Source organism: Gopherus evgoodei, chromosome 3 (genome assembly GCF_007399415.2).
Source record: "Gopherus evgoodei ecotype Sinaloan lineage chromosome 3, rGopEvg1_v1.p, whole genome shotgun sequence".
Taxonomy (NCBI): domain Eukaryota; kingdom Metazoa; phylum Chordata; order Testudines; family Testudinidae; genus Gopherus; species Gopherus evgoodei.
In genome coordinates this window covers 83,605,284-83,632,011 of record NC_044324.1, presented here as the reverse complement: position 1 = coordinate 83,632,011, position 26,728 = coordinate 83,605,284, and the positions used below count along the sequence as shown (strand labels likewise).

Here is a 26,728-nt window from a genome sequence, read left to right as displayed (position 1 = left end):
AAAGGGCAAGGCCTTGCACTCAACTTGATGGTATTGCTCTATCTGAAACATAATTTTTGAATGCCAATCAATTCCAAAATTTCAGGGAATGTTGTAGGAATCAACAAGCAGAACTTTATTAATTCTGCTGAAAATAGGAAGAGGAAAATAGGATACACACAGAGTCCCTTGTATCTGGGTAAGCAGAATCATAACCTTCAACCAGCTCTGTAACTATCTACTGATCAAAGAACCGGTTTGATGGCAGCTATTAACACCTTCCAGCATAATAATACTCCCATCTCAGCCCATAGTTCCAAAACAGTTTAAAATGATGACACTCTGTATGACTTCTCTCCCAAACAGAAACAAAAGAAATAAGAATGGTGGGGGCAAGGGAGCAATGGGGGTTCACAGAGAGCTGCTGGCAAGGTGGGTATGGGGGAGGGTTGCAGAGAGTCCCTGAAATAGAGGAGGAGGGTAGCACAGTGGGAATTTGTTTGGGGACAGGGGATTTGAGAATGCAATTGAATTTTTGTGGTGAAATTTCCATTTTGTCCAAAAGGCATTTTCCATGGGAGGAGGGGAAAAAAGTTTCAATGGAAAATTTTGAACCAGCTGTAGTCAAGAGTCATCATCCCTAGACTGAGCATAAACTGAGGGGCTCAACAACTTGCAGATACTGATCTGAATATTTTGTTAATTTTTAACTGTTGGTTTCAACAGAATGCTGACTCTTTCTCAGAACAGGTCAGCTTGACACAGAAGCTAAAATTAATCACCTTCCGGGGGGTTGCTAGTTTAGAAGGCTATCAATATATTTAAAAAGATTGGGCCTCTAAACCAGGGGTTCTCAGGCTTTTGTATTGGGGACCCCTTTTACACCATTATAAATGCTGGACGCAAAGAGGGGTTTGAGGTGGAGGCTGACAGCTCGCGACCCTCCATGTAATAACCTCGTGACCCCCTGAGGGGTCCAGACCCCCAGTCTGAGAACCCCTGCTCTAAACAGAAATACTCACTTTTGACTCCAGAAGGTCAGATTTGGCTTTTAGGTTTGAACTTCACAACCATGGAAGCTGGTTTATCAGCTCTCTCAAAAGAAAATCATCCAATTGTCATACCAATCATTTGCTCAAATCAAAATTATACCGGTATTGCACACTGCTATCCTACTGAGGGCAAAAGTGTCATGCTGAGATTGTGAGATGTATATTACGGGTCAGATAATCCATCTCCCAATCAGTGATAAAGCTTTACCAAACATATGACTATGGCAGAATATAGAAGCCTCTTCCCAATGTTTCATTTTTTGTATCAGAATCTGTGTGTGTGTGTACACACACACACTGTGTATACACACACACACACTGTGTATACACACACACACACACACACAAATATATATAGTAAAATAGAATCACAATCAATACATCTGCTTCCTCTGAATACATTTCCAAACTAAATTCTTAACTAGATGAAAACCTTCAGATTAACAAATCAATGAAGTGTGCATTCTCTGAAATGGGCTACCCATTCAATTCTGTTGGGATTAGGCATAAGCTAGTTCTGATTGCATTCACCTCCAATGGGTTTTGTTTGATTTACAATTAAATGACAAGTACTATTTTGAAATAGCAATTACATAAGTTTAAAAGACTTATTTCTTAAAATAAATATTATACATTTGTATTACAGAATACTGTCCTCTAGTACTATTCATTAAAATGACATTTTTAATAAAAAAAGTATTTAACACATAATTGAAAGCATCAGGCATAAATAAATTATGTAAAAAAGAATGTACATTGTACAAAGGCTATATGTGTTATGTCTTTTTATGGAGATCTGAAAAACAAACTAAAAGAGAGCACATGAAGAATTAAAGAAGAGAGGCAGGGAAAGAAAGAGATCCAATGTTTTGCTAATGTGATCTATGTTACTTTGCTAACCCACATTCAGACTAAGAGTATATAGTTCTTATTACTGAGTTACAGTATAAATGGTTGGTATATTCCATACCGAACATGTACCTCATTAAATAAATTAGTCAAAATGTTAGTCAATGTCTACCTCCAAAATGAACTTGTGTATCTGGTCCTATGCATTCAGCTCACTGTACTTTACTGAAGAGGGTGGTTTTTTTTGTTTTTGTTTTTTGTTTTGTTTTGTTTTGTTTTGTTTCCAAACTGCTCTTTGTAGTAGTGAGTGAACCCATCATTCCATGTTAAGCATCTTACGGGGCTTCTATGTTATTAATATCAACCGTTTGGATGCCAAAACAATTGAATAATGAGCTCACATTTAAAATCTTAAGTTTAGGGGGACTATAAGAAAAATCAATTTTTCAGACAAATATGTCCTAATAGAAAGACAATATTAAACGTTTACAGTAGACTACATGATATTAACAGCCTTTTAATAGAGGATACAGAAGAGAGTCAAAAAGGAGAAAGAACATTTAGAAATATTCTATTTCAAGTTATTTCAAATCGATCTTTATTTAATTCATACTTTTAAGAATAATTGTATTGTGCAAGCCACAGAAAAGGATATAAGTAATAGATTGATAAATTAGAGTTAATCATAACCAAGTGCACGCTAGAGTACAATATACTTCTAGTCCTGTGCTCTGCTTTATAAATAGCAGAAAAATCACAAGGAGAACTAAGGGGAGAGACTGCATTTCTTTATGACCTTATTTGAAAGATAAACTCCTTGGGGAAATACAATTTATTCAGATTATCAAGACCCTGCTGTGCAAATCTACAGTCTGGGAGCACACTACAGAGATCAAAAAATATTTACTTTATTCTGTTGGGTATAAAATCTTTTAATGAATGCATAATTACAGAAAAAGTGTATACAGCTTTAGAAATTCCATTGCTGAGCCAAGCCATTAATATCCAAGGCATCATACCCAGTTGTGACTCCACCTGCTTCCTATTTGGATTACAACACAGTTATTAATCAAGGTATTATATGACTACCCACATTGGTGCCACAGAAACAGATAGCTTTGTATTATTTCCCCTCTGCAAAATGAGATGACAACCAATGCCTGAAAGCAAAAACATGCCTTCTAAGAGTGTAAACCCTTAGGGGCAGGGGCTCTGTCTTTGTAATTCTCTGAACAGCACCTAGCACAATGGATTCTTGATCTTGATTGGGGCATCTGGGTGCTATAGTAATATAAATGTTAAGTAAAATAAAATAAAATAAAATAAATAAATAAAATGTAGATGAATGTTTAAATTTAATTCTGGTATAAGTCAAAATAGAAATAACAAAAACTATTTAAAACAACGAGAAATCTGTAACGAGGCAAAAATACATTAGATACTGTACTACAGTGAGAAATCTAGTGGATAGTTTATCCTTTTAAAATAAAATAATTACAGAAGAGGAGCCAAATTCTGCCATTTCACACACAGTGCATTATTAACAACTAAGGCTCTGATCCCACTCAAGTGCTTAACTTTAATGAGACCAATCAAGCTTGAAATCCATGCTAGTACTTATGAACTTAAACTTATGTATATGCATAAATCTTTATAAGATTAGGGCTTTAGGCCTCATTCTGAAATTCTTGCTCATATTGAGCATCGGAGTAGTCCACTGATGCATGGAAGTAATATTTGCAGAATCAGAGTAGACGAATGGTAACTGATCAGTGGCTGAATGTAGACACATATCCTTGTAGACTTAAGGGGCACTATCCCACTATTTTCTTTTAATTGACTAATTTTACAAAATTCTATTTATTAAATTTAGAACATGCTTTCCATAGCATAACCGAGGTTTTTTAATTCCTATTTTTTAAAAGTGTTAAGTTGATCTGAATCCCTGCTGATGTTCTGAAGGATGTTCTGAGTTAGGCCCAAGATCAGCAACATCAAACAGGCTCAGGCCCACTCATTTCCCTCCTTCTCTATTTTCTTTCACACAGTGTCTGCTGCCTTTTCAGTTTCAGCTTTGTTGCAGCTGTTGCTAGCAAATGTTCTCTTTCAGAGCAGGGGGAAAAGAGGGTCTGTGATCTCCACAAGGACAGGTTATGAAAGTGATGTTATCATCTTAGTCCATAAGACTGAAAATGTAACTGACCACCAAAACAGTGAAACTGACTATACACAAAGTGCCACCAAATGTACAACATAAACCAACTGACAAAAAAAAAAAAAAGAGAAATCTCTCTCAGATATAATAATATGTCCGTGGTTACTTGTAACAACAAATAGGTGTGTAAATTTTCAAGATGAAGGTGTCTGACCTTTTAAACGATCATGACTACAGAGATATCCTTTCATTTTTGTTGTACATTACATATTCCTATTTTAGAAAAATAATAGGAATGCAACATTAAGATGGCACAGTTCAACATTTTAGCACATCACATAATAGAAAAACAAAGTTTGTACAGCAATGTTAAAGCAGCCACAAGACATTTATGCAGTGTTTTCAATTCCTGTTTACATTTCTTTAATTTCAACGTGAGTTGGGCTGTCCTGGGAATCCCACGTGGCTGGCACAAAACCTCCTCAGCTGGGAAGTTTCACATAACAGAGACAATGTTAGCATTACTTTGCACAAGGAAAATCCTGTGGGAACAAAGTGAGTGCTATAGCAGAGGCCAACTCTTCCATTGCCCGCCCCTTCTCACACTCACAGTCCCAGACTCTGGAAATCCCTAAACCCAAAGAGAGTGTTTCTGGAGGTTTAAAGACCTTAAAGATTTTACAAAACTTGGAGAGTCTCCCACTTCTCTGAGGATACAGCATGTGGGATGATTTGGTCCCTACTCTTTACCCTGGCAAGTATTATTTATGGGCCTTAAATAAGTTTGTTTTTTTGTTGTTGTTTTTTTTACTATTTTTTACTCCTATTGCCTGGCAGAGCCAATACAGTGATGGGAGAGAGCTGAATCCTATTTTGGCACATTTAGCATCAACAATTTTGTTAGCTGACTGCCAGTTACAGCATCTTTATTACTAGTGTCAGAGCCAGAGAGAACAAATTTTGACTTTCAGATCCCAAGCTGACTTTACAGGTTGGCAGTTAGAAAAAAAACACATTTACCACCTATAAAATAAAGAATTTTGATAGAAGCCTCTGAAGAGTCAATAAATATGGAATGCTATAAAACCATATTTTCAGTCACTTTGTAGAATATAACCACAACTGAGGTGCAGAATGTCTGGGGAATTTTGCTCCTCTGTGAGGCACAGTAGGAGTGCCTGTGCCTGACAGAGAGGGCAAAATGAATCTGAGATGTTACAAATGAGCATGGGGACTTATTAAGATCAGTTTTAAAATGTGCCACATGCTCTGAAATGATTTTTCAGCTGCTTATGTCTTATTTTGCAGCTTTTCAGTTAACAGCGCAGCAAAGGCCCTAGTACTCATTGGCAATTTACATGCAAAACTTAAAATTTCAGTTGTTTTTGCAGAAATTGTGTCTTAAAAATATGATTAGAAGTATTTATTTATTAGATTTTTTTCCCCTTCTTGGAAATAAAAAACTGAAGACAGTTTCCTTAATTTTTTGAAGGAAGAAAGTACGTTTAAACTGAGATCGTGCACAGAAAGTTTCATGTCAAGAGGAAAGATTCATCAGAAATTTATGAGTGTTTATATAATACTATTTGAAGTCTTTACTACTGATTGATAGCACAATCTAATATTAAGGTCTCCTTACACTTTCCATTATAAGGTCCCATTTCAATTGCTCATTTTTCCCCCTAAATTTAACCACCTAGGCTGAATTTCTCCAGGTTTATATTTTCTTTAATTTCAGCCAAAACAGTTGTGTGTTACTGAGACTGATGCTAGGGAAAAATACACTGTTTTGCCAACGTTAAAAATTTTTGGCAGCCATTTCTTTGAGAAGCTCTACCATCCCCATATTTTGAAGGAAGAATTTAAAATTTAGAAGGTGAGTGGGCCTTTGTGTCAGCACTTCACAAGGTTGGACTGTGGGAGACCTATTGTGAAATAGCGAGTAAGGGCTTGAAGCTACATGGTGCTCAGTGCCATCAGCTCTTATTGAAGTTCATGGGTCATGAAGAAACTGAACCCCTATCAGGATTTGGCCCTAAATGAACGAACAATAAAAAAGCAAGGATATTGAGTCACAAAATGCACTCTGTTAATTCATTTGGGTAACTATATATCTATTTAGGAACCTAAGTGGCCCCCACCACTGTGGTATCTGAGCACCTCACAGTCATTGGATTTTATCCTCACAACAGAAATTAGGCTAGGCATAACAGATATACTTTTTAAAAAACTAGAGTTGGTTGAAAATGGGATTTCTTTCCCAAAAAATTGAGTGAAAAATTAGTCCCTTTTTGTCACGATTTTGATGAACTATTTTGTTGAAATTTCAAAATTTGGAATATTTCAACCATCTCTAAAACCCTTACCAATGTCTTGATACAGTGGCAGGCTGGTACAGATTATATGTATTTTTAAAGAAGGTGGGACTAATACAACATGACCCTCGCCATTACTCTGTTCGCTTGTTTATATGGTTTAATCCCTTTTCTACAGCCTTCATTTGTTTGTTCATCTACTGAGTCTATAAATTCTGGTCAGGGGCTGGATAGTCTTATCTGTTTGTATAGCACATTGCCCAGTGGAACCGTGGTCCTTACCAGGGCCACTGTGCGCAGCCACAATACACATGGTAAATAATGATAATAATCTAATGTTCAGAGGAGCATGCACCACATATTTATATACAGATACCCCAATCCAGTAATTGAACCTCCACTCAACTCCCTGAACAGATTGCTCCTGCTCCCAGCAGAAATAATTTGTGCAGGTATTGTGGAGGCTGGAGTGCTAGAACAGAAAAACACATTAATACTGCTTTTGAAGTGTGTACTGCGGGCCCAAGCCTCCTAGCCCTTTATACACAGAACTCCTTTTGAAGCCAATAGGAGTTTTGTGAATCAAGTGTTTTCAGGACTGAGACCTCATATGTATGTATTTGGGGTAGCTACAACATTTCCTTCACACTGGGCAGAAAGGTTTAGATATTATAATGATCAGGATCTTATAAATACATAATTAGATTAGATAGGGTTGCAAGTAACTAAGGGGGAGATTTTCAAGGCACGAATAGTTGTTAGACACCTCACTTCCCCTAGTTACTTGGAAAATCTCCTCCTGAAATACTTTGTCCCATATTTTCGAAATTTAGTGAATAGCTTGTTACCACTGTCTCTCTGCTCCAAAGAACATATACAAATCATACACACAAAGTATACACACAATATGTGGAGAGAATTCCATAAGTTTTTTCCTTCTGCTTGAGACCTCCTACCTCCCCATTCTTTGACGTCAACAGTTCGAATGTCATAATTGTTGTATGTATTGTAACCAAATGCAAAATGTGTCAATTTAGAAATACTTAGGTTAAGAGCAGACTTAGTTCTATAAAACAGAGCAGAGGTACGCATCTTTCTACATCCAAGGCCACATGTACTCCACAGCAAGTTAGACCTAAATACTGTGACAAGGTCCACAGGTTCTGCAACACTCTGGTGCAGCAGATGGGAAATTCTACAGCAGCTTTATGCTTCATTCAAATTAATAAGCAAGGTTTTGAATTAATTAGTTTGAAAATGGGGGACAGCCAGGGCTTTGGGCATCTAGGTGGTACAGGAGACAGTTTTGGATTGTGGGATAAACATATTAGCTGTCTGTTTCTGCTAAAATAATCTGTAATGAAATAGTTAATATTGATATTTAAATTGTCATCTTTAAATCTGACCATTAGAAACCCATTAAGATGAATGGGGACAGTTTACACATCACAAAGCTATTGTTCCACATTGGTTGAAGACTCGGGAAGAGCAGACTGCATAGATTTACATTGTGTTCTGGTCTTCAAGTTTCTTTACTACCAGGCTGGATAGAACTTTTTTTTTAAGTAGAAGTTTACATTCTGGAACACAGATCTGATGCAAGAAATGGTGTCCCAAGGCAAATTCTATTGCTATGTAATTGTGGACAGTACGTAGCACTGTCTATGTCTATACATACTACATATGATGGATTGTGATAAGACACTGTGACATTTACCATTATTAATGCAGAGCCATGGAAAACAGTCAGCACTGGCTTTTCTAGTTAAGAGTTTTCTCCTCTTCTTCTCTCTCATGAAATTAAATGTTTAAATGTAGACGACACATTATTTGGTATATATTTACAATGAAACTTCAAAACTAGACATTTATTTTTGGGGTCTCTATTTCTGCATTTACTTTTGAACATTTTGGCCTTAGCATCTTGTCATTTTTATTTATAAAAGCACCACCTTTCCTTTAACCACTTACGGCAATGCACAGTTAAAAAACAAACAGCAACAATTAAAGCATCAGAAAATACATTATATAATGCAAAGGCAGCAAATACACAAGGGTTTCAAGTTTAGAGTCCAGACCATTTTGGTCGAAATCAAAATCCCCAAATCCAAATATTCCCAGATCTTAAGTGTTTAAATCCTGATCGAGTTTTGTGTCGTTTGGGTCCATTTCTTCAAATCAATAAACAGACCACCATTTTCCCATGGTCCTCTCTATTAATTAGATTGTGAAAGCAGCATAAGATGTAGAAGGTTGTTTTTAATGTCTGTCTTATACTGAGCCAAACATTCGCATTTGTGCAACTGTTCCAAGGATGCAGTTGCCACTTATTTTTCAGTAAATATTTTTGACAAAGATTTCGTTTCTGCTCAACCTTTGAAATCTTCTAATTGAACGTAATAATAACTTTGCTTCAAAAATACAAAAGAATATAGGATGCAAAGCTTAGTCATCTACTTCATAATGGAAAAAATAAGAATTTATCTTTCTGTTTTAACCAATTTAGTGTAAATAAATGAAACAGGGGACAACTAACAACCATCTGATACTTCAGAGATGAAATTTGACTCCAACTCATTCATTAGCTTCTTCAGACCCACATTCCCTTCAAGTTCCTAGGTTTACAAATGATTTATAGTAACTATTTTGGTAGCTTTGTAGCTTTTCCATACTAGTAAAGACTGTAAAACCAAAGTCCTTCAATTTTTCAGAAATATCTTTGCTACGGTGTTCAATAACAACAGGACAAATTATTTATATCAAAAGAAACTTAAATAAAATGTCCCTCTGTTTCCTTACAGGAGGTAAAAAGCTCCTTAGATCTAGCACTTGTATTCCTGGTCTCTCATATTACAGCAGTAAGTCTCCTCTTTCAGGTCACGTCTTCCACATAAAAGTGCTAAACTAATGCCGCTTAATGACAAATTAATGTCCATGAATAAAAAATACACCTCTAATAGCATAGAGTAATTTGCCATTACAATATCATCATTGGACATGCCCCTGGTTTAATACGATGTATTTAATTCATAACTTAATGAGTGATATATAAAAAGAGAGAGATGAACCCTGCAATTACATTTATGTGAGTCTGTCACCTTATTTGTAAAACCTTAGAGTCATTTACATTCAAATTACAACAAATGAGTGATTTTACAAAGTGCAATGATAAATGACCATTACTGCACAAGACAGAACTGTATTTCCTGTGAAAACATTAACAGTTTCCTATTATTTGTTAAAAATTACAATGCATATTGCCCAGCGTTGTGTGAATAATGACTTTTTTACTGATTAGGTCAGAAGACTAATATGGAACAAAATAAAGAATTTTTCTTTTCATTTTTTTCTGATTTTTGCTTTAATTCATCTACTCAACAGTGATGGACTTACACTGCCACCTGCTGCCAAGAAGTGGGTACTGACAGCACCCACTTGGATATTTTAAAATAAGTTCAGTCATTTACCATCTCAGGGTTTTGTTTTTTTTGTCATACAGCCAAATGATTTTTCCTATCAGATCAATGCACCTGGATGTACATTGTGAGACTGGCTGGTAAATGTAGAGATATTATGTAATTATAAGTAACATGATTTGCATGTGTATGTGTAATTGCCCCTTTTGGTAAGGAGAATGTAACAGCTAAAGACATGGAGAAAACATGTACTGTAAAGCCTTGGTGTTGGTCAGATGGTGATAAAAGAAAACAAGAATTGAATGTGATGACTCTAAACATTCAGGGCCTCAATTCAGTCGAGGTTTACACCCACATAAAGGCCCATGAAGGGTCCCAAAGGCAGAAATCCTCCAAGGGGTGGCTGTGGTTAGAAAGAGGATGTGGCAAGGACAGTCAGGACAGCATTAATTCAGTGCATTTCCTCCTATCAAGTCAAAGGCACAAACCAAAATTGTTCCTTCTTCCTGATGGAAACCTCTGAGGGAAGGCAGTGACAATAACATTGCCAGCCCTCCCATTTGGGGCACAGGAAGCCTGACAATGCAAGGAAGAGTAAACTGAATGTCCCTGCACCTCTCAGGTAAATCTGAGTTACATCCTTGTGCGTGGGGGTTAATGCTCTTGGGGTAGTTTGTCTACCACCATGAGCATCTCACATAGGCAACTGGCAATGTGGTAACACATCAAAACAGGACTCTGATCATATGGGTATGTCAGCAGGGCCGGCTATAAGCACAGCGGGGCCTGATTCTAAGGAGCTTCTGCTGAAGTCCCATCACTGTCTTTGGCAGCAGCTCAATCGCTGCCGCAGAGGAAGGTTCTGCCACCAAAATGCCGCCAAAGATAGCGGCAACGATTGAGCTGCCGACGACGACAGTGATAGGACTTCGGCAGCAGCTCAATCGGCTGCTGGTGCCTTCGACAGCATTTCAGCAGAGGGACAGTTCTCCATGGCAGCAATTGAGCTGCTGCTGAAGACAGTGGCGGGACTTTGGCAGCAGCTCCTTCAGGACGCTGAGGAGCCCTCTTAGGGGTGCAGGGCCCGATTCCGAGGAAATGGCTGAATTGCTCTAAAGCTGGCCCTGTATGTCAGAGTTCTTTTTCCTCACTGCTAGCAGTTGAGAAAGGGAAGAGGAAGTGAGGTGAATGGAAGGGGGGCACAATATCATCAGTCCTCCCTTAGGCCTGGTCTACGGTGGGGGGGGGGAATAAATCGATTTCTCGGGGATCGATATATCGCATCTCATCTAGACGCGATATATTGATCCCCGAACGCGCTCCTGTCGACTCCGGAACTCCACCAACACGAACGGCAGTAGCGGAGTCGACATGGGGAGCCGCGGACGTCGATCCCGCACCATGAGCATGGTAGGTAACTCAATCTAAGATACTTCGACTTCAGCTACACTATTCACGTAGCTGAAGTTGCGTATCTTAGATCGATCCCTCCCTCCCAGTGTAGACCAGCCTTAAGATATGCAACTTCAGCTATGAGAATAGCATAGCTGAAGTCGACCTATCTTAGATCAAAATAAAATTACTTACTTTGTGTCTTTGCAATGCTGGATCGATGGCTGTGGCTCCCCTGTCACCTTTGCTTCTGCCTCTCGCCAAGCTAGAGTACAGCAGTTGACGGGAGAGCGATTGGGGATCGATTTATCACATCTACAGTACACACAATAAATTGATCCCCGATAGATCGATCGCTACCCGCCGATCCGGTGGGTAGTGTAGATGTACCCTTAGTCTCCCAGTTTAAGTACTTAGCTGCATAGACAAAGACACAGCAGATCTTACTTTCTAATGCTGTCTTTGGGCTCCTTGTTCCTGCCCTAGTAAATGAGTTCTTCTGTTGGTAGCTTTTCCACTCAATAACTGACAGAACATGATACTCTTTCCAGAACTGCTGGCTCAGCACAGCAGCCACTGGCTGCATAATGGTGAAAACAGGGGAACTTTAAACTGGGTTATGATGTATTCTAGACATTGAAAAGGGTCATTCATTCCTTCCACTGGAGAAAGCTAGTGTGCTTAGCCTTTATGGTGATGGATCTTTTATACAGCATCACTTTGTAATATACATGGATTTTTTAAAAACTCAGTCATACTAAATATGTCTTGGTTGCTTGGTGACCTTCAGACTTTTTTCCAGGAGTTTAATTTGCTCTATATGAAAAACCCAGAAGCTAAATTCCCACATGAGTTTGGGCTGCTAGCAATACAGAGGTGATGCTCTCAATCTCTGGTGTAAGAATTAATGTATTTTTTTGGGAGTGTATCTAAGTGTAGGTTGGTAGCATGCTATGGGCACAACTCCAGATGGAGGGGGTGGGATAAGGGAGATTTAATACCTTACCAAACTCTGGCCCTGAATCACAAGACAAACAAAAAAACCAACCTCTTTTTTTCATACACCAGCAGATTTCATTGTAGCCCTTTCCATTTGAAAAAAAACCAGAAAATATATAATTTAAAAATATATAAATAAATGTAAATAGTTGAGAGTCAGTGGAAGGAAATGAACAGGTCACTTGTAAGATGCTCATACTCCATGATGACAAATTTGGTATAAACACCTAGAGAGACCAACGAGAGAGATAAACATTACATGCTCTTGCCTGGGGCTGGTCTAAACTGCCATGGTAAATCAATCTAACTTATGCAAGTTCAGTTACATGAATAACGTAACTGAAGTTGACGTAGTTAGATCCACCTACTGTGGTGGCTACAATGCACTGTGTCGATGGGAGTGTGTCTCTCATCAACTTCCCTTACACTTCTTGGAGAGGTGAGGTACACAAATCAATGGGAGAGTGCTCTCCCATCGAGTAAGCAGGTCTTCACCATACCTGCTAAATCAACACTCACTGCATCAATTGCAGCTGTGCTGATCTACCAATTAGTGTAGACATGTCCTTGGACAATTCCAAGCAGTTAAAACCAAAAGTAAGTTTTGGCATCAGGTTTTACCTTCTTAGAGGGGAATATATCAAAAATTCCAACAGTCAAGGCAGCATGAATGGCAATCAGGGCCATCACCTGTGACTAGAACTTCTGCCCTTCCTGGATATAAAAAGAGCAGAAAACACTTGGGATCCCTACGTATAAGGGCTGTCAATACCTTCTCAGATGAGGAGAATGAATCACATGTGCTAAAACATGCAACAGTCCAAATTACTGTCCAATGTCTAACTTCCCTTCTCTACCAAGGTAATCAAAAGCTAGCAAAAAAGTTCCAGTGCCACCTTTTATTTGCCAGTACTTGGATTGCCATCAGTTAGGCTTTAGCTTAGGTATGGTACAGAGACAGCACTTCTCTCCCAGTACATAGGCAAGATAAATATATCCATACTCATCCTGCTGAACATTTCTGCAGCAGTTTATTTTGGTGATTATTTGGTGATATTCCTGACCTGACTCCTAGGGGAATGGTAATACTGTGAAATGACTTCTATCATGTGCTTCCTCTGAGCCTGAAACAAAGCCCAGATCTACAGAGTTCCACAAGGCTCTCTCCTCTTCCCCATATTATTCAACATCTATATGAAGCCAGTGGGAGAGCTAGTGAGACAGCATAGACTCAAGTGCCACAGTATGGAGAAGTCACCTAGCTATACATCCCCTATGTGTCATTTCTCAGCTTTATCACTGCCTGGCTGAAATCAGCACCTGGCTGATGAGCAGTTGGCTAAAGCTGAAGCGAGGCAGAGTGAGTTAATACTGATAAGAAGAGCTGAAGATCTTGTCTTCTCAATAAGCATTCCTCATCATTAAGGACATATGCCCTCACACTGTTCAAATAGTTTGCAGCTTGGAAGTTCTCTTGGGCTCCTCACTCCTATTAGAGGCCTAAATAGTCATGGCAGAAAAAAAACACCAACTTCCATCTACAACTGGCTACAAGACTGAACCCCATCTTCTCAGACATAGACCTAGCCACAGTGAGCATTTGTGGCTTCCAAACTTTATTATTGCAGTTTATATCTAAGAATGAAGCCACACACCTGATGAGATATTAAACAGATGCAAAATGCAGTGACCCATCAGCTTAGCAACAAAGTGAGCACATCACCCAGTACTCTATTCTCTGCAGTGTATTCCCATTGAATACAGAGTCCAGTTTAAAATCTGTGCCCAGATAATTCAAAGCCCTCTGTAATATTTCCCTTAGCTACTCCAAAGCTATTGGATCTATTTTCCACTGGGACCACAAAGGCTGAGATTTTTAAAGAAACCTATAAGATTTAGCACCCAAATCCCATTGAATTTCCTTGGGAAATCCCAGCAAAAATTGTCAACCAGTATGGGCTGGGCAAGACACAAAGATTTGTGAGTCCAGGAGGCAGAAATCTCACAGGATCGGGATCTAGACTATGGAGAGCATGAACTTCACCACCTTCAGGTCTAAATACAAAACTCATCTCTTCAGCTTAGCTTTCCCTCAGTAATTTGCTATCTCTCACACACAGAAGCAACAATAAAAACTATAAACTAATCAGACTATTTCTTCTGAAGGCTAGGATGGCTGAGAGAGATTTCTATTGTTATTTCGATTTTCAAACAGAATCATAGAATATCAGGGTCGGAAGGGACCTTGGGAGGTCACCTAGTCCAAACCCTGCTCAAAGCAGGAACAATCCTCAGACAGATTTTTACCCTAGTTCCCTAAATAGCCCCCTATGATGACTGAATTCACAAGCTTGGGTTTAGCAGGCCAATGCTCAAACCACTGAGCTATCCATCTCTCCCCCCCATACTTAGGAAGCAATCAGATATTACAATGATGGGGGTTGCAAGTACCGAGATAGATTAGACAAATAGAACTGTGTTCAGAAAGAAAAGAAAAAGGCATAGGGTGCTGTCAGAGAAAGGTCTGTTGAAGGGGGAGCTGAGGCAGTGCAATATACAACACTGATGAGTAGAGAAGTTTTTAAATTAAGAGCTGGGTGAAAGCCTATAGGTGTGGAGGAGCACATGGTTCAGGCAGACACATCCCTTAGGGGAGTATTTACTAAAGAGGAGACTCTATATCCCAGCAAAGAGGAGAGGACAGAAGTTGATAAAGTTCAGGTAGAGACTGAAGAGAAACAGTCTAACAAAAAAAGAGCCCCATTCAGTTACATCACACGAAGGCAGGCAATTAAATATTGACAAATTTTATAAGTGCTTATATACAAATGCTATAAGTCTAAATACTAAGATGGGTGAACTTGAATGTCTGATATTAAATAAGGATATTGTTATAATAAGTATCTGTTTATGACAGCATCACAGAAACTTTGTGGAATTATGATAATCAATGGGACACAATAATACCAGGGTACCAAACATATAGGAATGACAGAGTAGGTCATGCTGGTGGGGGAGTGGGACTATCTGTGAAAGAAAGCACAGAGTCAAATATAGTTAAAATCTTAAACGAACTAAACTGTACCACAGAATCTCTCAGAATCTCTCTTCTATGCTTGAATAATAAGAGAATAGCAGTAGGAATTTACTACCAACCATGCAACCAGGATGGTGAGGGTGATTGTAAAATGCTCAGAGAGATTTGAGAGGCTACAAAAACAGAACATCCAATAATAATGAGAGAGTTCAACTATCCCCATATTCACTGGGAACCTGTCACCTCAGTACAGGATGCAGATACAACAACTCACAAGGGAAAAAGCAATTGTTAATTTAGTCCTAAGTGGAGCATAGGAACTGATCCAACAGGTGAATATTGCTGAATTACTGAGTAACAACAACCATAACACAATTAAACTTAACATCCTTGTAGGGAGAAATACCAAAGAAATGCACCACAGTGGCATTTAACTTCAAAAAGAGGAACTACATAAAAATGAAGAAGTTAGCTAAATTGAAATTAAAAGGAACAGTCACTAGAGTGAAATGCCTGCTTGCTGCATTGAAACAATTAAAAAACTCCACAATAGAGACAAAAACTAAATGTATACCCCCCAAAAAGGTAAGAGGACCCTCCCCCGCTCCCCCCCCCCCCGAAAGAGCCACTATGGCAAAACAACAGAGTAAAAGAGGTGGTAAGGGGCAAAAGGCCATTCTTTAAACACTGGAAGTCAAATTCTCCTGAGGAAATTAGAAAAGAGCATAAATTCTGGCGAGTCAAATGTAAAAGTATAAAATAAGCAGGAGAAAAAAGAATTTGAGGAGCAAATAGCCAAAAGGTGCAAAAACTAACAAAATATTTGAGTACATCAGAACCAGGAAGCCTGCCACACAATCATTGGGGCCACTAAAAGAGAAAGGTGCTAAAGGAGCACTCAAAGAAGAAAGGGCCATTGCATAGAAGCTAAATCAATTCTTTGCATTGGGCTTCAGTGCAGGGGATGTGAGGGAGAGTCCCACACCTGAGAGCCATTCTTTTTAGCTGACAAACATGAGGAACTCTCCCAGATTGAGGTTTCAATAGAGGAGGTTTTGGAACAAACTGATTAATTTAATTTACTGTTTAATTTAACAGTAAAGATCACCAGGATCAGACGGTATTCACCCAAAAGTTCTGATGGAATTCAAATGGGAAATTGCTCAACTACTAACTGTAGTATGTAACATATTGCTTAAATCAGCCTCTGTATCAAATGACTGAAAGATAGCTAATGTAATGCAGACTTTTTTTTAAAAGGCTCCAGAAGTGATCCTGGCAATTACAGGCCAGTAAGCCTAACTTCAGTACCAGGCAAATTCATTGAAACTATAGTAAAAAACAGATTTATGAGACATGTAAATGAACAAAATATATTGGAGAAGAGTCAACATGGCTTTTATAAACTGAAATCATGCCTCACTAATCTATTAGGATTCTCTGAGGGTGTCAAAAGACTGGGACCGTTCAGTTTAGAAAGAGATGACTAAGGGGTGATATGATAGAGGTCTATAAAATCATGAATGGTGTCAAGAAAGTGAGTAGGGAAGTGTTATTTACCTCTTAACATAAACACAAGAACCAGAGATCACCCAATGAAATTAAGAGGCAGCAGGTTTAAGACTAACATAAAGGAAGTACTTCTTCACACCACACACAGTCAACTGGCAGGAGATGTTATGAAAGCCAAAAATATAACTGGGTTCAAAAGAATTAGATAAGTTCATGGAAGACAGGTCCATCACTGACTATTAGCCAATATGGTTCAGGACACAACCCCACGTGCTGGTGTCCCTAAACCTCTGACTGCCAGAAACTGGGACTGAATGACAGGGGATGGATCACTAGATTAGCTGCTCTGTTCTTTTCATTCCCTCTGACACATCTGGCACTGACCACAGTCAGAAGACAGGATTCTGGACCAGATGGGCAATTGGTCAGACCCAGTATAGCCATTCTTATGTTCTTATCTATGCAAAAGTCAAGAGAACATGGAATTCTGGCCTTAAAACAAGGAACTTCCTTCATTTTTGACTGAATACTTTTGTTCCCATATTAGGCAAAAATATAAACTTTATCATTTAAAACTATGTTCCCTTTAGACTTCTAAACTTAATTCACACTTCTTTCACAATCAGTTGTTGATCTTAAATTAACCAAGATTTTTCCAGATAAAAACATGGAATCCACGTTAGGAATAAAAGAGGATTTGGTGGTAATATGTGAAACATAGAAATAGAAAAGTGCATTCAGTGAACCAGAAAGATCATACTGCTTGATTCCACAGTGTTACCAGAAATTTCAAAGATATGGCCATTACATAATTTTGAAGAACTGTCCCAGGGTCTTAAGTTTATTCTGTTTCATATAACATTATCTTTAATCAGAAATTCGTATTAGTGATTTCATGCTCTTGACTTGTGTTTGTAATTCAAGCAATTTGTTACAGAAATCTTTGTGAGATTTATCAACAGATTCAATAACTTGTTCTAAATTAGTCATTCTAAGAGAAATGGCATCTACACTGGAGTCAAATGAATCTAATATATCTTGCAGAAAACTAATTGCAGTGAACTTGGGGCCAAATTCTCCTCTCACTCACACTGGTCTTACACTGGTTTATTTCCAGTGAGCGTTATAGAATTTTTTCTGATTTGTACTAGAGTAAGTGAAAAGAGAATCAGAATAACGTTTTTCTTTGTGTCTCTAAAGAAAATTTGCTTCCATTTGGAGAAAACAATGGCCCAGTCTAATTCCCACTGAAATCAACAGAGAAACTCCTACTGACATCTATGGGGGTTCAATTGGGCTCATATTCAGGTGGAAGGAATGGAGTCAGACAGTTAATCTTGAATGCCCGTGTTGGCAAAAATTTAAGAATATCTAGGGAGAAATAAGAAAAGCTATTATTAAAAACACACTCAAGAAAGTTGTGCTACACCCAACCCAAAAATTACAGAAAATCCTAATAAGCAAAACCTCTGCATCAGCATCACACAGCAATAATAAACTAGATACGTTCCATATAATGTACTTCCTCAGGCTATGCTGAGCTAAAGCTCAATATCTCAACAATTCAAAACAAAAAGAAAGAAAGAAATCCAATGCCATGGTAAACCGAGAAAAAGTGCAGCACCAGGGATCCGACAGCAATATTAGAAAAAGACAAGTGTGGGAAGGGATTATTCCACTCCCCATCCCTTACCATTTGCATCACAGTGAGTGGAGTCATACCTGGAGAGACTTCCTGGGTCCTACATGTAGCAGTTTTTAAAGTGGCCATGGTTAACTAAGGCTCAAATTTTTAAAGATATTTAAGTGTTGTTATACATTGCAAAGCCTAACTGATTCAGGAGCCTAAATCTCATTTTCAAAAGAAATTCAGGCATGTAGGAGCCTGAATCCCATTGACTATCAATGAGCTTTTGGCTCCTAAGTGCCTAAATCACCTTTGAAAATCATACATAGGCTCCTAAATCAGTTAGGGATTGCAATGCTGATCGTAGCAACTCCTAAAAATCTGGGCCTTTTTCTTAATTTTTTTGGTGGTAGTATAAAGGTCTATGTATTTTTTAAATTAATTGGTGTCATGTGGACTTTAAATAGGCATCTGATAGCTTTAATTTGGACATTGGGAATTCTCTCTACATTGTTATAAAATGTATTTTGTCAATGTATAGAAAAAGGTTTTTAATATTAGATGTGACACTTGTAGATAGCTTTATATGAATGGACACTATCCTGCAAAGGAATTAATGCTGGTGAATTCTGATGCTGACTGAGTGGTATAGATATTCCTGTACAGATCTCTTGGCAGAACCTGAATTTACTAAATAAACATAATAAACCAAGGGCCAAATACTGAGTTAGTGTGAACTGGTGTAGCTACATTGATTTCCATGAAGCTGTGCTGATTTACACCAGCTGAGCCTGACCCAAATTATTGAATAGAAATATATCAGCACTGTCAGAGGAAAGAATTTTTTTCTAATCCTTTAGAAACTTTGAGCCTGGGTCATGAAAATCATGATTTTACACTGTTTGTAAAACAGGTGTAAGTGAGGGTAACTCCAACTACTCTTGATTAAGATAGGTGCAACTAACTGCTTGATCATACTCCCACTCTAGTCAGAGGAAAGACTCCCTTTGACTTCAGTGGGATCTGGATTAGGCCCTAAGTGAGAGAATAATTTGCCTGTTGGTTCCAGTCCGGCAGTCCTTGTTCAGTGGGATTTTTGCAATATCAGGCTCATCATTATTATTCATTTGATAGGCTGCTTGCATGGACATCTTCAAATTGTTTTTTTGGGTGAGCACAGCAATATAGCACTGAATCCTTTGTGTTACACATCAAGGACCTAATCCAAAGCCCACTGAAACCAATGAGAGTCTTTCTATTGACTGCAATGGACAATGAATTGGGTGTATGCGAGAAATATTAAGATGGTGCAACAGGAAAAGCAACTAAGTAGAGGGACTAAGGTAAAGTAGATTGTGGGCCCCATGCCAAACCACTCCGGCCCCTTTCTTTACACTGTCTGATTAGCTGCCTTTCCTATTACACACCCCTTTCATTCTCTAAGAATAATGTACAATCATTCTGTACACTCACTGAATGCCAGACTACTTTACCATTTACCTTGGTTTCCTGATTGACTTACACTGGCTAGACAAATTAACACCACCATATATTATGAGCCATTGACCCTGTCTCAAAGTGTCTGATTGTGGATAAAATATAAAAACACTACAAAGAAAGGGGGGAAAAATCAAGTGAAATTGCTGCTTTTAATAATGTATGCCATTGCTACATTGATGATTTAAAACTGCTGCTCTTGCTACCATCATAATCTGTTTCATTTAGCCAATCCAGATAAACAAACATTTATTTTGTTGCCTCAAAATATTGGTACCATTATTAATACTAGAGGAGTGCATGGGGCCAGTCAGTAATGAGGCCGCATTGTACAAAGAGTGATAGTCCCTATCCCAAAGGGCTTACAATCTATATCTAGATATCTATGGCACTTATATGAGGTAGGAAAGTGCTATTATCTGCATTTTACAGAGGAGAACTGAGACACAGAGAGAGTAAATGACTTGCACTAGGTCACATAGGAAGTCTGTGGCAGAACAGGGACTTGGACTTGAACCCACATCTCCCAGGACCTAGGCTAGCACCCTAACCATTGAACCATCCTCTCTCTCTAAAGTTAAATAGATAAGACAGACAAAGGATGGATGCAGAGACAGAGCAATGTCTAGCTCAAACTCACCGGAGATCTGTGGTAAAGAAAGGATTCAGGTCTCTTGACTTCCAGTCCAGAACCCTACTAGACCACGCTGACCACAAACTGAACTAGTATTATCCTAGTCCGTAACATTTCCTATATGTAACTCAAAATTATGGGATTTAACCTTGGAAATAATGTCTGCAGTCAAAGGGAAATGGTCAGTTAATTAGGTATAGGAGCCTTACCTGGATGAGATAGTGAGAACATAAACTAAGGAGCTCCAACAGCTGCAGGTGACTACCAGCTGCTAGCACATCCTGGATTACTCCTGGCTCCAACAGAATCTATACGTAAAAAGAAAAAATGAATAATCTGTTGTAAAGAACTAGCCTAAGAACAGGGAAAATATGGAAAGAAAGGAAGCTAACATTTTAGGACTTTCTAACTTTTAGACTTTGAAGGCAATAGGACTTCTCACGTGAATAAAATTTAGTATATATCTAAGTATTTGAAGGTTTTGGGCTATAGTTTAAAAAATTCAGTGAGAATATTCAGGGGGATATTTAGTCAGTGAAACAGATTTCTTAAATTGTTCTTAAAGAGGCTTTTGACTAACGCACTTACTATGACTCTCTACTGTGAAAGGCATATTATATATTGAATACACAATTTTATTTTATTTTTTGCAAAGCCACACAAACACCTTAAAACAAATGCACACCAAAATCCTCAGGCCAGCCTTTCTCAGAGCGGTGTGATCATTGTGAACAGAGGTAAGTTACATTAAGGGAGCAGAAAGCTGTTTGCCAACCACACACAAAAATGCTAAGGCGGCTCTGCCAGTTAGAATTCATAGCCTTTCCTGAACCCAGGACTAAGCTGGTTGCTCAGTCAGGTGCTGCTTTCCAGATGCGACTGCCATTGCCACATGTGCAACAGTGGTTTCAAGAGGGAATTCCATTTTGTGTCTTCCACCAGGCCTATTAGGAGAGTCTGGTGGAAGCATTATCCAGACGCTGCACCTCTCCCTGATATTGATCATTCCAGCAGTGCATGAAGAAGAAGAGAAGGAAAAGGGTCATGGCCAAGGTGCTGCTGCTGCACTTGGTGAAAGTCCTCCAGCCACTCTCCTCATCACTGCCTGCCTGTAGAGTATGAACAGCCTGTAGGAGACAACCTGGAGATGTCGCTCCCCCATCTACCATTGCCATCACCTCCCCACTCTTCTACCAGACTCTTCACACCAGACAGGAAAGGTCATCAGCAGTCAGGGCATACACATCCACCTCAGGAATCAAAGGGGACCCATTCCCCAACAACAAACCAGTCCATCTTTAGAGGGATTCACCCAACCAACTAGTCAGAGGTTTCAGGAAACCCACCTGACAGCCCTGCTGCTGCTGCAATGTGGAACAACTTCCAGATAGACAAGCCATCTAAAGGATTCTTCATGTGGTGCTAGCAGGGGTGGCTCCAGGCACCAGCGCAGCAAGCGCATGCCCGGGACAGCAAGCCGTGGGGGGCGGCCTGCCGGTCGCTGTGAGGGTGGCAGATCACCCACAGAAATGCCGCCAAATTAGTGTGACCTGCGGGCCACCCGCAGGCGTGCCGTGCAAGGCCGCCTGACTGCTGTGCTTCGGGGGGCAAAAAACAGAGCCTGGGTGCTAGTGAGGGGGAAATATGGTGGAAAGAGGGGAGTGGAGATAAAAGGATAATGGCTGTGCACTGACATGATTGACAGGGCTCTTGGGGGTGGATGTGGGGAGAAGAGAATGAAATTAGTGGATGGCAGTTGGTGAATACTTTACTTAGGGAATATCAAGTGTTATCACCAGCTGCTCTGGAAATCTTTTGAGGGAGCTCTTAATTAAAATTTTGGCAGTGTATTGATGAGAATTGGTGCCTTCCTAGTGTATTCAGGGAAATTTTAGGCAGCATATTTCATTTGTTTGTTTGTAATTGAAAAATTACAGGAAAAATCACACCCAGCTAAAATATAACTGTTCTAAGCTTTATTGAATTCAGCTGCAGAAAACTACATACAATACAATTTATTTTTGAAAAAAACTTTGTCCTTACAGAAGTACTACAGAAGACTCCACTATCAAGTGCTATAATAAACTATGTGCTACGGATTGCAATATACCCAATCAGTATGTGCAATATACTTTGTGCCTCCTTGCATAAGGCTGTTCATTGTAAGTTTTACTTCTGACATTTCTTATTAACATGGCTGAGGAAAAACAGTGGTTAATTTGGATCTAAAGAAAGCTAACTGTGGCTACAATGTTATTTTTCTAAATTATAGAATTGCACATAAACTTAGTTTAACCATAGCTATGGGTGAATAAAACCAATAGAATGAACAGGTTATATTCCATAATTAAACATAGCAGTCAGTACTATTTATTTAGAGGTTTTTTATACCTACACATGGAAACCCATTCCATTCTCTGTATATCCTTTCCAATATTTAAAACATAATAATCAATAAGCACACAATGAACTATTACAAGCCATTACCCACCTTCATACAATTGTAATCCAACACATTACCATAATAAACAAATGCACCCCCATTCCATCCCCTCCTCAGATACCTGCCAAAATAAAATAAAAAACAGGAACACTTTGCAAGGTAAGCAGAATGTTACATGTAGGGATCTACCATCCTTATATTGGCCTAGTGGAAAAATACAGCACCAGGAGGTCGCCTTAGGATAATTGCTAAGGGTTGGCGTTAGCCATTTCCACGGGGCGCCAGCATGTCTAGAACCCGGTTATATAAAAGAAATAAACATGGTCATAAATCGACCCTTATATAATCAAGGCTTATGTAAGCAGTAATTACCCAATCAACAGTAACTAGATGCATGTAAAGCGCATGATGTCCACTCACTGTCCAACGAGAAAATGCGAGAACATGGTCTAATGGCGCATGCTAAATGTTATGTAATGCTAAGAGTGGCTATATAAGATGGCCTCGAATAAACAAATTTGATTCAGCTTGCAACCACATTGGTCGTGTGCTTTATCCGGTCCGCATGAGATACCACAGTTACATATCCAGCAAACCCAGAACTCATATACAATTCATTTTCAAAGCACTTTAAACACATTATCAAATTCTTAGTATTGTCCCCATTTTATGAATAGGGAAATGGAAGCACAGAGTCAAAGTGCCACTAAGGGGGTGTCAGAAAAGGGATGAGAAACCAAGGACCTGATTATCCTGTCCATTGTTCACATGAAACTCCTGCTGATTTCACTGAGAAGTTGGCTGGATGCAACTGACAGAACCATATGGCCTCAACTGAGACCTCACACTCTTGTGGTCAAATCATTAGACCATGCCTCCCTCAGGAGACCAGAAATTTTTAGTATTTGTACATAAGTGTTATTGGGGAATCTCATTTTTTCCAGGAATCACATTACAAATTACCAAAACTAATATTAATCCAAGAAGAATGGTGCACGGGCCCTCAAATAATCAACAGTAGATAATAGATACCACATTCCTTGAATGTTTGTATTCCATTTAAGAAAAATGAGGAGGACCAAGTACTCCTTGTTCTTTTTGCTACTACAGATTAACATGGCTACCACTCTGAAACCTTTTATTTTGCTTGGCATTCTTCATTGTAACCTGGAACCTAGAATTGACAGATTGTTCCCTTTGCAATTTTGGCTTTGCACCACAAGGGGCCACTCTCTTACTGCTGTGCAGGAAGCTAAAGCCTTCAGCTATTTTTTCCTTCAAGCCACCCTGCTAGCTTTCCCTGTAGTTCTGTCTTTGGGCCTCCCATTGAAATGCCGCCAGAAGCAAAAAAGCAGGAGGGGAGACACTGGAGGCTGTCACCAGAAGAAAGAACAAGTCCTCAGCACTAACATTAATTGCACATTCTTTCAGCCATTGTATGCTGTAAAAACTGGAGGTAAGGGGCTTAAGGACCTTGGTGTAAACAAGAATCTTTACACCACTCCGGCAGAGTAACTGATCCTTCAAGTGGGTGTAAATTACATATATTCTCACTTTAAGGAGCCTTCACCCCATTAGAATGGGAACGTCATGTAAAGTGGTCTTACTGTAAAGAAGACTAAGGCCCAATCTGTTCCAGGCTTTTAGTTGATGCTAATTAGGTTTCCACTCATGATGGTATGTGGCACAAGGAAAAGTTGGAAAGGACTTTAGTTATAGGAATCTGTCAATTGTTAGGTATATTAAAAATATATGTTCTATAGCACTTGTCAAATTTGTTCAAATGAGAACTCAGGGTCAGACTGCCATACAAATCATTTCCATTCTTTAGGGTCTAAGACAGTGTTTCCCAAAGTGTGGTATGTGTACCCCTGATGGTACATGAAAGGATTTCAAGAGGTATGCGGCCTGTTCACCCCAGCTTGCAAGGGTCTGGCAGTGGGGCTGAGTGGGGCCAGCGGACAGAACCCCAGAGCCACGGTGGGCTGAGTGCCTCAGGCCGCTGCCAGTCTGGGGTTCCATCCACTGGCTCCTGCCAGCCGGGTCCCAGCCACTGGCCCCGCTCAGCCTGCTGCCGGCCACAGGTCCCATTCACCCAGGCCGGCAGTGGGCTGAGCGGGGCCGGCGGCCGGGACCCCAGAACCACGGCGGGCTGAGCAGCTCAGCCTGCTACCGGCCCAGGGTTCCGTCCACCGGTCTCACTCAGCCCACTGCTGGTCGGGGGTTCCATTCACCCAGGCCGGCAGTGGGCTGATCAGGGCTGGCGGCCGGGACCCCAGACCCACGGCGGGCTGAGCAGCTCAGCCTGCTACCAGCCCAGGGTTCCGTCCGCCAGTCTCGCTCAGCCCACTGCTGGTCGGGGGTCCCGTTTACCCAGGCCGGCAGTGGGCTGAGCCGGGCCAGCAGCCGGGACCTCAGGTGGCAAGGGGCCGGCAGCAGGCTGAGTGGGGCTGGCGGACAGAACCCTAGACCCGTGGCGGGCTGAGCCGCTCAGCCCGCTGCCAGCCTGGGATTCCGTCCACCGGCTCCTGCCGGCCAGAGGCCCTGCCACTGGTCCCGCTCAGCCCACTGCCAGACGGTGGTCCTGTTTGCCCAGGCCAGCAGCAGACTGAGCCAGGCCAGTGGCTGGGACCCCAGCTGGCAGCAGCATGCCAGTAAAAATCAGCTGGCATGCCGACACAAACCATGCATGCAGCATTACCACGGCTCAGGCAATACATGTGCCTTTGTGGAATGTGCAGTCATACTGATGGATAAAAGATAAAAGTAAATAATTACTCCTGGCAAGTACATACCAGGCATGTATTAATATACAAAATTCTCTTTTTGTTTTTGTTAAATCCATTTACAATGGATTGCTGGCTAAAAACAGGAAGCTTGAAATGTACAAAAGAAAATTATGAAGGAAATACAAATGTTAGTGATAATTATGCTGAAAAATGCAGTGATATGGCTACATCAGACAATTGTGATGACAAAATTAGTGAACCATGTGAAACATCTGAAAGTTTATTGAACGTATCAGCTGCAAAGAAAATGTAAAAAGCCCACAAATATTTTGAATATCTTTAACTGGGATTTTCATGGACTGGCGATGAGGTGGAGCCAGTTTCACTATGTGTGATTTGTTACTTTCATTTGTGAGAGTCCCGTATGAAACCATCCAACCTAAAACACCATTTTGATAGCAAACAAAGAATACGAGAGAAAACCTATAGAATTCTTTAAAAATAGGTGCAAAGATCTCCAGAGTTCCGGAAAACAATTCATAATGTCACAGGAGATGTAAACATGAAAGCTTTGGAAGCTTCATATAGTGTGGCGTACTTAATTACAAAGTCTGGAGCTGCTGAAGTGATTGGCGAAACATTAGTAAAACCCACAGCCAAAGTAATGGTGCAAGTGAGGGGAGGGATAGCTCAGTGGTTTGAGCATTGGCCTGCTAAACTGAGGGTTGTGAGTTCAATCCTTGAGGGGGCCATTTGGGGATTGGTCCTGGTTTTTAGGGTGGGTCCTGCAGGGGGTTGGACTAGATGATCTCCTGAGGTACCTTCCAACCCTAATAATCTATAATAAGTGATGACTGGAGGCAAAGCTATAGATTGTGTTCCCCTCTCAAATAACACTGTTCATCGTAGAATCACAGATATGGCCAAAAATGTAAAGCAGCAATTATTGTCAAGAGTACAAAAGAGTCACTACTATGCACTGCAAGCGGATGAATCCACTGATGTTGTGAATTTAGCTAATCTTTTGTTTTATGTCAGATAACGAGCTGAATAATGAAGGCCACGATGAGATTTTGTTCTGCCAACACATAC

General features: G+C 39.9%; 1 protein-coding gene across 7 annotated transcripts in view; it reads right to left on the bottom strand.

Moving 5' to 3' along the window:
• KLHL32 (kelch like family member 32) overlaps positions 1-26,728 on the bottom strand; it is a 215,165-nt gene that overhangs the window by 74,236 nt on the left and 114,201 nt on the right. For 6 of the 7 annotated variants that reach the window (XR_003999544.1, XM_030555980.1, XM_030555978.1 and 3 more), the window contains exon 5: positions 20,674-20,772. The exons of the other annotated variant lie outside the window; for it this stretch is intronic. Coding sequence is in view for 5 of the 6 variants with exons in the window: in XM_030555980.1 (XP_030411840.1) it covers positions 20,674-20,772 (99 nt within the window). In the remaining variant the exon portion in view is untranslated. The remainder of the gene's footprint in view (positions 1-20,673; positions 20,773-26,728) is intronic. 7 annotated transcript variants of the gene reach the window in all.